We start from the raw sequence: 12,147 nt of genomic DNA, 5'->3' as shown, positions 1-12,147 counted from the left end.
CACCTGTTACACGTGGACCCTTTGCACCTGTCCTTCATCTTGGTGTCACATCTGACGACTTGGGCTAGGAGAGAAATGCAGAAATACATGTCACGGCACGAAAGCAGGAGGGTGAGAAGACCCTTCCCCATGCTGAGGGACATTCTGGAACATTCTGCAATCCAATCCGTGCTATACTAAGAGCAAGGGTAATGCCTGATGGTTGCAGGCTTCCACTGGGGGCTCAGACCCCAGGCCCACCGCTTTACAGTAGCAGTATGACCTTGGACAAGTTGCTTCCCCTCTCTGAGGTTCAATTTCCGCCTATGGACAATGGGGACAGTGACAGTACCCACCTCCAAGGGCTTTTGTGAGCATTGAGAGAGAAAGTGAACTCTGGCCTTGGCAGGGTGCCTGGCACACACTATGTGCCTGTGGTCCCACAGGGCTCTGCAGGGCAGGACTCCTGAGGGGGTAGGGAGGATGTTGTTCCAAGCCTGTGGGGCGGGGGAGCCAGCCAGGCTCACCCAAGCCATCTCCCCCATCGCCAAGATGCCTTTTGCAAAGCTTTTTGCTTTATTTTATGGGAACAAATCAGAGTCTCGGAGTTGTGTTATAGTTTGAAAAGGGACATAAACATTGTATGTTATTAAAAGAAACAACGGAACCATCTTGAACTCCTGGACAGACAAGGGCCTCCGCATATTTCCTGGTCAAAGCAAGCTACAGAATGCTTCGGCATCACAGGGAAAGACGTTTGAAGAGGACAGAAAGACTGGTGGGGGCAGAGGAGATGGTAGTTATGAAAAGAAGAGAGGGGCTCTGAGAAGGCGGGTGTGAGGCTGTTCCTCAAAGAGGGGTCCGGTTGTAGGGCCTTTGAGGCTTGCAGGGCAAACGGGGAGAGCCAAGGGCATCCAGCCCAGCTTCAGCCCCACCTGAGCAAAAACGCCCCTCCACAGCCCCCGGCCTGCAGAAACGGCGGCTGCGAATGAGGTCCCGCAGCAGTGTCCGGGGGGAATTGAAGGGGAGCTGAACTCCACCCTGGGGTGGTGAAGGCAGGGAGAACAAAAGCTTGGGGAGCTGAGGTGCCCGGGGAGCCAAAAGGCCAAAGGTGAGCAGGGGAATAGTCAATATTTTGGGGATTCCCAGAAGTCCCAGGGGGAAACATCTCCCCTTCTCTACTAAGAATACAAAAATTAGCTGGGCATAGTGGCGGGCACCTGTAGTCCCAGCTACTCAGGGGGCTGAGGCAGGAGAATTGCTTGAACCCAGAAGGCAAGGGTTGCAGTGAGCCGAGATCGTGCCATTGCACTCCAGCCTGGGTGACAAGAGCGAAACTCTGTCTCAGAAAAGAGTTGTAGGCAACTCTGCAATGATCTCAATGTACAGGGAGGCCTCAGCTGGCACTGGGTGACCCGTGTTGCTGCAGCTCATCCTCCAGGCAACCCTGATGTGGCATCTCTATCCCCTACTTCATGGATGCGCCAACTGAGTCCAGACCCAGGACCTAGTGAGGAAGGAGTGGAACCTGCCAGAGCCAGGCTGGACTCTGCCTGCCCTCTGCGGGGCCAGCGCTTCCCAGAGGAACCCAACTTCAGCCCAGGTCCCTTTTGAAAGGACAAGGGAAGGTCTAACCTTAAAATACCTGCCTGGGGGGTAAAAATGCCACCCAAGCACAAGTCCTATAATGCTTGCTTTTGAAATGACTTAAAAATATCGTTTTTGAAAAACGTCTTATGGTTGTGCCTCCATGAGCTTCGCCGCACCCTGTTTCCCACTGTTTGTGGATTTGCAGACCTAAATCCACTAGCTCCCCTCCTCCACCCACCCCATCCCCTTTGGAGGTGGCTGCGAGGGCAGGCGGGGCGGAGGATGGCCTGGACTCACTCATGTAGTTGACCGCAGAGGTTTTCTTGGGCTTGGTGGGTCTCATCACCCTCGGTTGGAGCCAAACATGGTTTTCTTCAGGAATGGGAGCCGTTTCCACCTCATTCATCTCGTCCGTTTCAGGTTTTGGAGTGTAGGTTTCTTCTTAACATTGGAGAGGGAGGAAAAAAAATAACACACTGGGATTCAACAAAAATGCACTTTGGGGAAAAAAAAAGCAATTTGAAAACTAAACGTGTTTGAGGTTTGGTTTTACAAAGAATCATTTCAGCGGCAAAGAGAAAGTTACATTTCAGAACAGACCTGGCCAGGTGGAATTCTACCAGCCCAGATGAGATGGGGACGTTCTCTGCTCACTGTGTTTGCTTTGGACCCAAGATCAGCCAGGCTGCCCAGAGGTTAGCAGGCCCCACGCCCACACCTGGGTTATCATAATGGTTTCTTGTCCCATCTCCTCCTCCACCTGACCCTCTGCCCCCACGAAGCAACTTCAAGAAGCTGCCTCAGGCCGGGTGCGGTGGCTCATGCCTGTAATCTCAGCACTTTGGGAGGCTGAGGTGGGCGGATCACCTGAGGTCAGGAGTTTGAGACCAGCCTGGCTAACATGGCGAAACCCCATCTCTACTAAAAATACAAAAATTAGCTGGGCATGGTGGCAGATGCCTGTTATTCCAGCTACTTGGGGGGTGCTGAGGCATGAGAATCGCTTGAACCTGGTAGGTGGAGGATTGTGCCATTGCAGTCCAGCCTGGGTGACAAGAGTGAAACTCCGTCTCAAAAAAAAAAAAAAAAAAAAACCTGCCTCGGCCACTGGCCCAAAGCCATAGTGGACTCGCTGGAAGTCCCCTGCCCCTGGGTTTTCACTGGGGAAGGGGTCTTCCTCATCACGCACACATCATGGTGCACAAAGGCCAGCCTCAGTGCTCCTGGACCCCAACTGCACCTCACACCAGCCCATTTGCATCCCTTCTCTCCCCCTGCCAGTCAGGGCCACTTAACCAGCTCAATTGTTGCATCTGTACTGGAGTTTCACTGTCCAATAATGTCAGACTCAACATGTAGAACTATCCAACTATCCAAAAGAACAATCTTTTCCTTATTCAAGGACACGGTATATTATTATTTCTCCAACTATGACCACGACCCAATGTTTTAAAACATTTTAATCAACCGAACAGATTGCACTTATTAAACCTCAGTTAGCTTATCTTCCAGTTTTCATCCTGAAAGGCAACTACAAACTGCTCACCAGAATCTGCAATCAGACCACCAGGATACCAATCTGTAAATTCCAGCTAAAGCAAAGACACTGCTATTTTCATTTGCCTGAGCGGCCTGATCAAAGACAAATTCATGAGCATCTCTGCTGGGGACCCTTGATACCTTTACTTATGGCATGCCCCTCCTATGCCCCAATAGATGTCTTTGGACCAGAGTTGGAAACCTGTGGCCTCCAAGTTCCCCAAGCAAAAAAAGGCAATAAATGTATTTGGGTGAAAACAATTTCAAGGAGAATAACTAGAGCACCTTCGCAGGTCTCTTTGTGGTTTTGGATTAAAATCCAAGTTTCAGGGCCAGATGTGGTGGGCTCATACCTGTAATCCCAGCACTTTGGGAAGCCAAGGTGGGTGGATTGCATGAGGTCAGGAGTTTGAGACCAGCCTAGCCAAGATGGTGAAACCCTGTCTCTACTAAAAATACAAAAATTAGCTGGGCATGGTGGCGGGTGCCTGTACTCCCAGCTACTTGGGGGGCTGAGGGAGGAGAACTGCTTGAACCTGGGAGGTGGAAGTTGCAGTGAGCGGAGATCGCGCCACTGCACTCCAGCCTGGGTGACAGAACGAAACTCTGTCTCAAAAAAAGAAAAAAAAATCCAAGTTCCATCAAGTGTTCTTCAATCCCTAAGTCTTATTTCCACTGCTTAAAATACATGAGCTTTCTTTGCTAAAGGACAGAGCAAGTGTTTTGTGTCCACACAATACCAAACAGCCAAACGAGGGGCAAATGACTAACTCCCTGATGCCTTCCCAGGCTGGGGTTCTCCATAGCTGCTTCACCGGCTAATTTCACTACCCTATAACCACCACCCCAGGCTGGTCCTGTCCCACAAGGGGAAGGGACGGGTTTAAATCAGATGGTGGGAAGCCAATCTGAGCCCCAATTCTAATCTTGGATGTGCTCACGGGTCACCCCGCGCTGTTCCCCAGCGGCTTGCTCGCAGCTGTCATTTCCCCACCACCTGCCTCATCCACCAGCTGCAAACTTCCAGAGACCAGGGGCCAGCCTGCCTCACACCTGGCACCCAGCACACAGCAGTTGCTCAACAAAATTCACAAATGCATGAATTATCAAAACCCCCAGAGAATCCTGTCACCTAAAGAAAAGAACATATGTCCAGCAACAGAGCTTAAAGACATTCAAAGAGGGAACTCTGAAAGCACCTCTGGTAGCAAAAGCTATGGGTGGAAGCTTCAGGAAGACACCGGGTTTGCAGAGGCTGCCCAGGCGCGTGTCTGTTCTTCCCGTCAATGAGGCTATTCAGGCTTGCCCTCACTGAGAGCGGGAGCTGGCTCGAGAATAAGCCGGGTTTTCTTCCACTGGCCTTTAGGATGTTTAGACCTCATAATCGCAGCTTTATTTAGCCGAAGAGAGTTTGGTAAAGCGGTCTAAAGCATTTGAGGACTCTCTATTTAAGAAAATGGGCAGACAGACAGTCCTGGCTCTCACACCCACAAATGAAAAGTAGAAGGCTTTACCCGCAGGACGGGCTGGATCCGAGTACCTCCTAATGAAGACACCTTGTATGGCCCAGCACGGGCCTGGGGAAATTCATGCAGAGGTCACGGCAAGGTTATTCTGTGCCCTATTCTGGTCCGGGCCGGGGTCTCAGGGCATTGTTTATGTCACTCTGCAGATTCCCTCCTGGTTCCAAACCTGGTGACCATGCTTGGAGCTAATGTTCACTGAGCACTGGCCAGATGCTGGCTGGGCCCTCCCCGGCATGCATTTTTTTTTTTCTTTTCTTTTCTTTCTTTCTCTCTCTCTCTCTTTCTCTTTCTCTCTCTTTCTTTCTTTTTTTTTGAGACGAAGTTTTGCTCTTGTTGCCCAGGCTGGAGTGCAATGGTGTGATCTCGGCTCACTGCAACCTCTGCCTCCCGGGTTCAAACGATTCTCCTACCTCAGCCTGGGATTACAGGCATGCGCCACCATGCCTGGCTAATTGTGTATTTTTAGTAGTGATGGGGTTTCTCCATGTTGGTCAGGCTGGTCTCAAACTCCCAACCTCAGGTGATCCGCCCGCCTCAGCCTCCCAAAGTGTTGGGATTACAGGCGTGAGCCACCGCGCCCGGCCATCCCCAGCATTTTCTCCTGTCAACCTCCCATTTGCCTTCGGAGGCAGGACTGGCCACATTTCACAGATGAAGAAGAAGGCTCAGAGAGGGTAAGGGCCCTGCCCAGGCTCACATAGCTGGGAAGTAGCTGGGCTGGTTGTCAAACCACCTTTCCCCAAAGCCTACGCCTTCTATCACCACACAGGCGGGGGTGAGAGGGGAGAATATCTCTTTTTTTATATCCTTATCCCTGCTCCATCTCCGTTAGAGGTCAAGGCCTTACCAGGCCCCCTGGATATGCTCTTGGTAAGTAGCTTCTGCAGATAAGCTGCTTCAGAGTAGACTTGCTGCATGCTTAGCTAGGGAAATCGGGTGCCTGCCAAGCAAAGTTGGATACTTTCTACCAAAAATTTAAAAATAAGTACGTGGAGCTATGTTGGTGGAGGTAAAGTGGCATCTAAGGTCTCTGTGCACATTTGTTCTTTGAAAATGCCCCTCTGTGGCTATTGGCATATTTATTCAAACAACACACAGAACACCCCTGCCACATGCCCCCGGAGGCCCTGGAGTGAGCTGGCAGCTGAGACAACAGGACGATCAAGGTTCCCAAGGAGTCTGGGGGTTGATGAACATGGGCAAGTACACTGTCTGTCTGTGAAGTCCAGGAAGGCTCCCTGGAGGCGGGGGTCACACCAAGACTGCCACAGGTGATACATGACCCAGACCCAGATGGTCAGTCTTAGTGTCCAGATCGCTCCTTCTTCCGTCCCCATCCCCACTTAGGATGTCCCCTCTCCCCAGCGGGCAGTCAGCCATGAACAGCTGGCTGGGACAACAGAGGACCTAGCTCCTGGGAGGGTCTGGTACCCCTGATCTAGCCCACCTGTTCTTCACTCCAGAACCCACCAGCCTGATCCCACATCTACCCCACCCTCCCCTGCCAGCGGAGCCCACCCAACTCTCTGCAAGGCCCCTCGGTCACGACAAGGCTGCCAGTGGAGCCATGCAAAAAAAAAAAAAAAAAAAAAAAAAAGCCTGGGCCACAAGAGCATGGTCAGCCCCATGGCCCAGTCATGCCCCGTCGGGGACATAACTTCTGAGAGCCTGAGGAAATATCCCAAAACATGAGAAACACTTTAGGCACCAGAAACCTGTGTTATTTATAGTAGCGGAAGTGGAAACATCCTAAATGGTAACCAGTGAAGAAATGGTGGGCAGGCGTGATGGCGCACGCCTGTAATCCCAGCACTTTGGGAGGCCAAGGAGGGAGGATTGCTTGGGAGTTTGAGACCAGCCTGGGCAATATAGTGAGATCCCATCTCTACAAAAAACTTTAAAAATTAGCCATGATGACATGTGCCTGTAGTCCCAGCTACTCGGGAGGCTGAGATGGGAGGATCCCTTGAGCCCGGGAGGTTGAGGCTGCAGTGAGCCAAGATTGCGCCACTGCACTCCAGCCTGGGCAACAAAGGGAGGCCATGTCTCAAAAAAAAGGTGAACTAGGTAGAAAATCACACCGCCCCAACAGCTCCAGTTCTGAGAGCTGTGCGAGTGGGGGCAAGAAACCTCTAGCACAGTCAGGGGAGCACCAGCAAGACACACGCATGAAGGGGAGGCCAATGGGGGCAAGGACACAGGAGTAAAGGGTCAAACAGCCTGGGAGGACTGATCCTGCCCAGCCGTCCACGTTGCAGGTGCTTCCCACTAGTGAGCTCATTTGGAATATCACGTTGTTTGCTTTTACTTTCTTGTTCAAATGTCTGTTTTGTATTTTTAGAGGTGGGGTCTCGCTGTGTTGCCCAGGCTGGAGTGCAGCGGCGCCATCATGGCTCACTGCAGCCTCAAACTCCTGGGCTCAAGTGATCTTCCCACCCAAGCCTCCCAGGCCACAGCAAGGACCACAGGTGCATGTGACCACACCTGGCTAATTTTCTATTTTATTTTTTGTAGAGATGGGTTCTCGCTATGTTGTCCAGGCTGATCTGGAACTCCTGGCTTGTGATGGTTAATACTGAGTGTCAGCTTGACTGGATTGAAGGATGCAAAGTATTGATCCTGGGTGTATCTGTGAGGGTGCTGGCAAAGGAGATTAACATGTGAGTCAGTGGACTGGGAGAGGCAGGCCCACCCTTCGTCTTGGTGGGCACCATCTAATCAGCTGCCATAGCGGCTAGGATATAAAGCAGGAAGAAAAATGTGAGAAGGCGAGACTGCCTTAGCCTCTCAACCTACATCTTTCTCCCATGCTGGATGCTTCCTGCCCTCGAACATCAGACTTCAAGTTCTTTAGCTTTGGGACTCGGACTGGCTTCCTTGCTCCTCGGCTTGCAAACAGCCTATTGTGGGACGTTGTGATTGTGTGAGTTTAACACTCCTTAATAAACTCCCATATATATATATATATCCCATATATATATCCCATATATATATCCCATATATATCCCATATATATATCCCATATATATATCCTATATATATATCCCATATATATATCCCATATATATCCCATATATAAACTCCCATATATATATATATCCTATTAGTTCTGTTCCTCTAGAGAACCCTGACAAATACAGATTTTGGTACCAGGAGTGGTTCTAGAGGAACAGAATATTAAGGATAGAGTTCTTTCATTGGTTTTAGGGTTTCTGGAGTTGGCTGCTTAATACGATTAGACCCCAAAATGCTAAGGACTCTACTTCTAATAGTATGGAGAACACTGGGAGTCCTTAGCATGAGCTATTTAGAGAGTTATGCAAAATAAATGTATTTGACACTCCTGATTCAGCACTCCTGAGAGGGGAGTTCAGTGACTCTAGACATAATACCTTTGACTATATGTGGAGAACCAAGGAACATAATGAGGCTGGTTGGTTGCTTCGAAGTTCACTGGACAAAGTGATGAAAGAAAATGATGAACTCTGGGATTCTAACTTCCGGCTTCAGAAGCAGATACTGAGCCTCAAATCTGCTGAGATTACCCTGAATGAGTCTTATCTCCTGTAGAGAAACAGCTGAAATTGTGGAAAAACAGACACAAGCTCTTCTCATGTAAGTGGCTGACCTGCAATGAAGGTGCATGCACAGACACCTCACTAGGTGTCTACTTGTTAAAGTGAGGGTATTGATTGGAAAAGAATGGGGATGGGTGGGAGGACCCTGTTGAAGCTAGGGACACTGAGCTTGTAAATGCTGATGAACCTTTTTTGCCAGAAGAAACAGGTTCCCCATCCCCAATAGTGGCAACATCTCCTCCCCGACCCGTGCTGTGGTCAGCCTTTCCACCTTTGCCTGAGGGGATAAACCCTACACTGCCTGAGGCAACAGTGATGGCCTCCCCTGAGGCAGTTGCCAGGCAAGATAATGTTGATTCTCCTCAGGAGCCAACCCCAACATCCCTGTTTGCTTCTAGATCTATAACCAGACTAAAGTCCCGGCGGGCCCCTAGAGGTGAAGTTCGGAGTGTGACACATGCTACACTCGAAAAGAACTGCTTGAATTTTCTAATGTATATAAGCAGAAATCTGGAGAACAGTCATGGGAATGGATATTAAGGGTATAGGATAATGGTGAAAAGAACATAGAGTTGGATCAGGCTGAATTTCTTAATTTGGGCCCACTAAATAGGGATTCTGCATTTAATTTAATGTTGCAGCTCAGGGAGTTAAAAAAGGTTCTTCACTGTTTTTATTTGCTTTGTTTGCTTGGTTAGCTGAAATATGGATTAAAAGGTGGCCCACTGTGAGTGAGCTGGAAATGCCTGATCTCCCTTGGTTTAATGTAGAGGAAGGGATCCAAAGGCTTAGGGAGATTGGGATGGTAGAGTGGATTAGTCACTTTGGACCTACTCATCCCAGCTGGGAGAATCCAGAAGATGTACCCTTGACTAATGCTTTGTGAAATAGATTTTTTTTGTTTTTTTTTTTTTTGAGACGGAGTCTCACTCTATCGCCCAAGCTGGAGTGCAGTGGTGCAATCTCAGCTCACTGCAATCTCCGCCTCCCGGGTTCACGCCATTCTCCTGCCTCAGCCTCCTGGGTAGCTGGGACTACAGGCGCCCGCCACCACACCCGGCTAATTTTTTGTATTTTTAGTAGAGATGGAGTTTCACCATGTTAGCCAGGATGGTCTCGATCTCCTGACCTCGTGATCCACCGCCTCGGCCCCCCAAAGTGCTGGGATTACAGGCGTAAGCCACTGCGCCCGGCCTGCGAAATAGATTTGTAAAGGCAGCACCTGCATCTTTGTAATTGCTTTTCTCTGTACTTCAGATCTAACAGTGGGAACCGCAGTCACTCAACTACAAAATTTAAATGCAATGGGAATGATTGGATCCCGAGGTGGCAGGGGCCAAGTGGCAGCACTCAACCATCAAAAGCAAGGTGGGCATAGCTACTGTAATGGACAGCAGAGGCAAAGTGACAATCAGAATAGTCTGACTCGTGTAGAGTCCTGTCATTGGCTAATTAATTGTGCTGCTCCTAGAATTGAAATTGATAGGAAGCCTACTGCATTCCCACTTAATTTACATAAGCAGAAAACTTCCAGATCGAGTGGACAAAAGACTAATTTGAATTATAAAAACAGAGAATCACAGCCCCTCCATCAATTTCCAGACTTGAGCCAGTTTACAGACCCAAAACCCCTTGAATGAAGGGTAGGCTAGGTCCCCTTGAGGAAGGACCCCACTACGCTACTGACAATTTATGCTGTTAATCTTTCTTGCCCCTTCCCCAAGGAGACTTCTGGCCTTGTACCGGGGAAACTGTACATTGGGGAAAGGGAAATGATCAGACATTTTGGGGACTACTGGACACTGGCTCTGAGCTGGTGTTGACTCCAGGGGACCAAAAACATCATTGTGGTCCTCCAGTTAAAGTAGGGGCTTACGGAGGTCAGGTAATTAATGGAGTTTTAGCTCAGGTCTGGCTTACAGTGGGTCCCTGGACTCATCCTGTGGTCATTTCCCCAGTGTCAGAATGCATAATTGGCATAGACATACTTAGCAGCTGGCAGAACCCCCACTTTGGCTTCCTGACAGGTAGGGGAGGGCTATTATGGTGGGAAAGGCCAAACAGAAGCCCTTAGAGCTGCCTCTACCTAGAAAAATAGTAAATCAAAAACAATATCACATCCCTGGAGGGACTGCAGAGATTAGCGCCACCATCAAGGACCTGAAAGACGCAGGGGTGGTGATTCCCATCACATCCCCGTTCAACTCTCCCATTTGGCCTGTGCAGAAGACAGATGAATCTTGGTGAATGATATTAGATTATCGTAAGCTTAACCAAGTGGTGACTCCAATTGCAGCTGCTGTACCAGATGTGGTTTCATTGCTTGAGCAAATTAACACACCTCCTGGTACCTGGTATGCAGCCACTGACTTGGAAAATGCCTTTTTCTCCATTCCTGTCCATAAGTCCCACCAGAAGTAATTTGCCTTCAGCTGAAAGGCCAGCAATATATCTTTATTGTCCTACCTCAGGGGTATATCAACTCTCCAGCTTCGTGTCATAATCTGATTCAGAGAAAACTTGATTGCTTTCGTTTCTGCAAGATATCACACTGGTCCATTGCATTGAAGACATTTTGCTGATTGGATCCAGTGAGCAAGAAGTAGCAAACATGTTGGACTTATTGGTGAGACATTTGTGTGCCAGAGGATGGGAAATAAATTCGACTAAAATTCAGGAAACTTCTACCTCGGTAAAATTTATAGGGGTCTAGTGGTGTGAGGCCTGTTAAGGTATTCCTTCTAAGGTGAAGGATAAGTTGCTGCATTTGGCCCCTCCTGCAATCAAGAAAGAGGCACAATGCCTAGTGGGCCAATTAGGATTTTGGAGGCAAGACATTCCTCATCTGGGTGTGTTATTCTGGCTCATTTATCAAGTGACCCAAAAGGCTAACAGTTTTGAGTGGGGTCCAGAACAGGAGAAGGCTCTGCAACAGGTCCAGGCTGCTATGCAAGCTGCTCTGCTACTTGGGCCATATGACCCAGCAGGTCCAATGGTGCTTGAGGTGTCAGTGGCAGATAGGGATGCTGTTTGGAGCCTCTGGCAGGCTCCCATAGGTGAATCACAGAGGAGGCCTGGAGGATTTTGGAGCAAGGCCCTGCCATCTTCTGCAGACAACTACTCTCCTTTTGAGATACAGCTCTTGGCCTGTTACTGGGCTTTGGTGGAAACTGAACGTTTGACTATGGGTCATCAAGTCAGCATGCGACCTGAACTGCCCATCACGAACTGGATGCTTTCTGACCCATCGAGCCATAAAGGGTGTCGTGCACAGCAGCTTTCCATCATCAAATGGAAGTGGTATATATGTGATTGGGCTCAAGCAAGTTCTGAAAGCACAAGTTAGTTACATAAGGAAGTGGCTCAACTCCCCATGGTCTCCACTGCTGCCACCCTGCCGTCTCTCCCCCAGTCTACACCAATGGCCTCATGGGGAGTTCCCTATGATCAGTTGACAGATGAAGAGAAGACTAGAGCCTGCACCGATGGCCTCATGGGGAGTTCCCTATGATCAGTTGACAGATGAAGAGAAGACTAGAGCCTGCACCGATGGCCTCATGGGGAGTTCCCTATGATCAGTGGACAGAGGAAGAGAAGACTAGAGCCTGCACCGATGGCCTCATGGGGAGTTCCCTATGATCAGTTGACAGATGAAGAGAAGACTAGAGCCTGCACCGATGGCCTCATGGGGAGTTCCCTATGATCAGTTGACAGATGAAGAGAAGACTAGAGCCTGCACCGATGGCCTCATGGGGAGTTCCCTATGATCAGTTGACAGATGAAGAGAAGACTAGAGCCTGCACCGATGGCCTCATGGGGAGTTCCCTATGATCAGTTGACAGATGAAGAGAAGACTAGAGCCTGCACCGATGGCCTCATGGGGAGTTCCCTATGATCAGTGGACAGAGGAAGAGAAGACTAGAGCCTGCACCGAT

General features: G+C 49.5%; 1 protein-coding gene across 2 annotated transcripts in view; it reads right to left on the bottom strand.

Annotated features, from left to right (window-relative positions):
- The window catches only part of CRISPLD2 (cysteine rich secretory protein LCCL domain containing 2), a 90,030-nt gene that overhangs the window by 40,478 nt on the left and 37,405 nt on the right, over positions 1–12,147 (bottom strand). Inside the window, exons 7-8 of one of the 2 annotated variants that reach the window (XM_054452681.2) lie at positions 1,867–2,010; positions 4–64 (exon numbers count right to left, since the gene is read on the bottom strand). In XM_054452681.2, coding sequence (XP_054308656.2) covers positions 4–64; positions 1,867–2,010 — 205 coding nt within the window. The remainder of the gene's footprint in view (positions 1–3; positions 65–1,866; positions 2,011–12,147) is intronic. The other variant, XM_063654156.1, reaches the window with a different exon arrangement.

This window comes from Pongo pygmaeus, chromosome 18 (genome assembly GCF_028885625.2).
Source record: "Pongo pygmaeus isolate AG05252 chromosome 18, NHGRI_mPonPyg2-v2.0_pri, whole genome shotgun sequence".
Classification (NCBI taxonomy): Eukaryota; Metazoa; Chordata; class Mammalia; order Primates; family Hominidae; genus Pongo; species Pongo pygmaeus.
The sequence above is the reverse complement of the archived record's forward strand: the minus strand, read 5'-3'. Positions and strand labels throughout refer to the sequence as shown.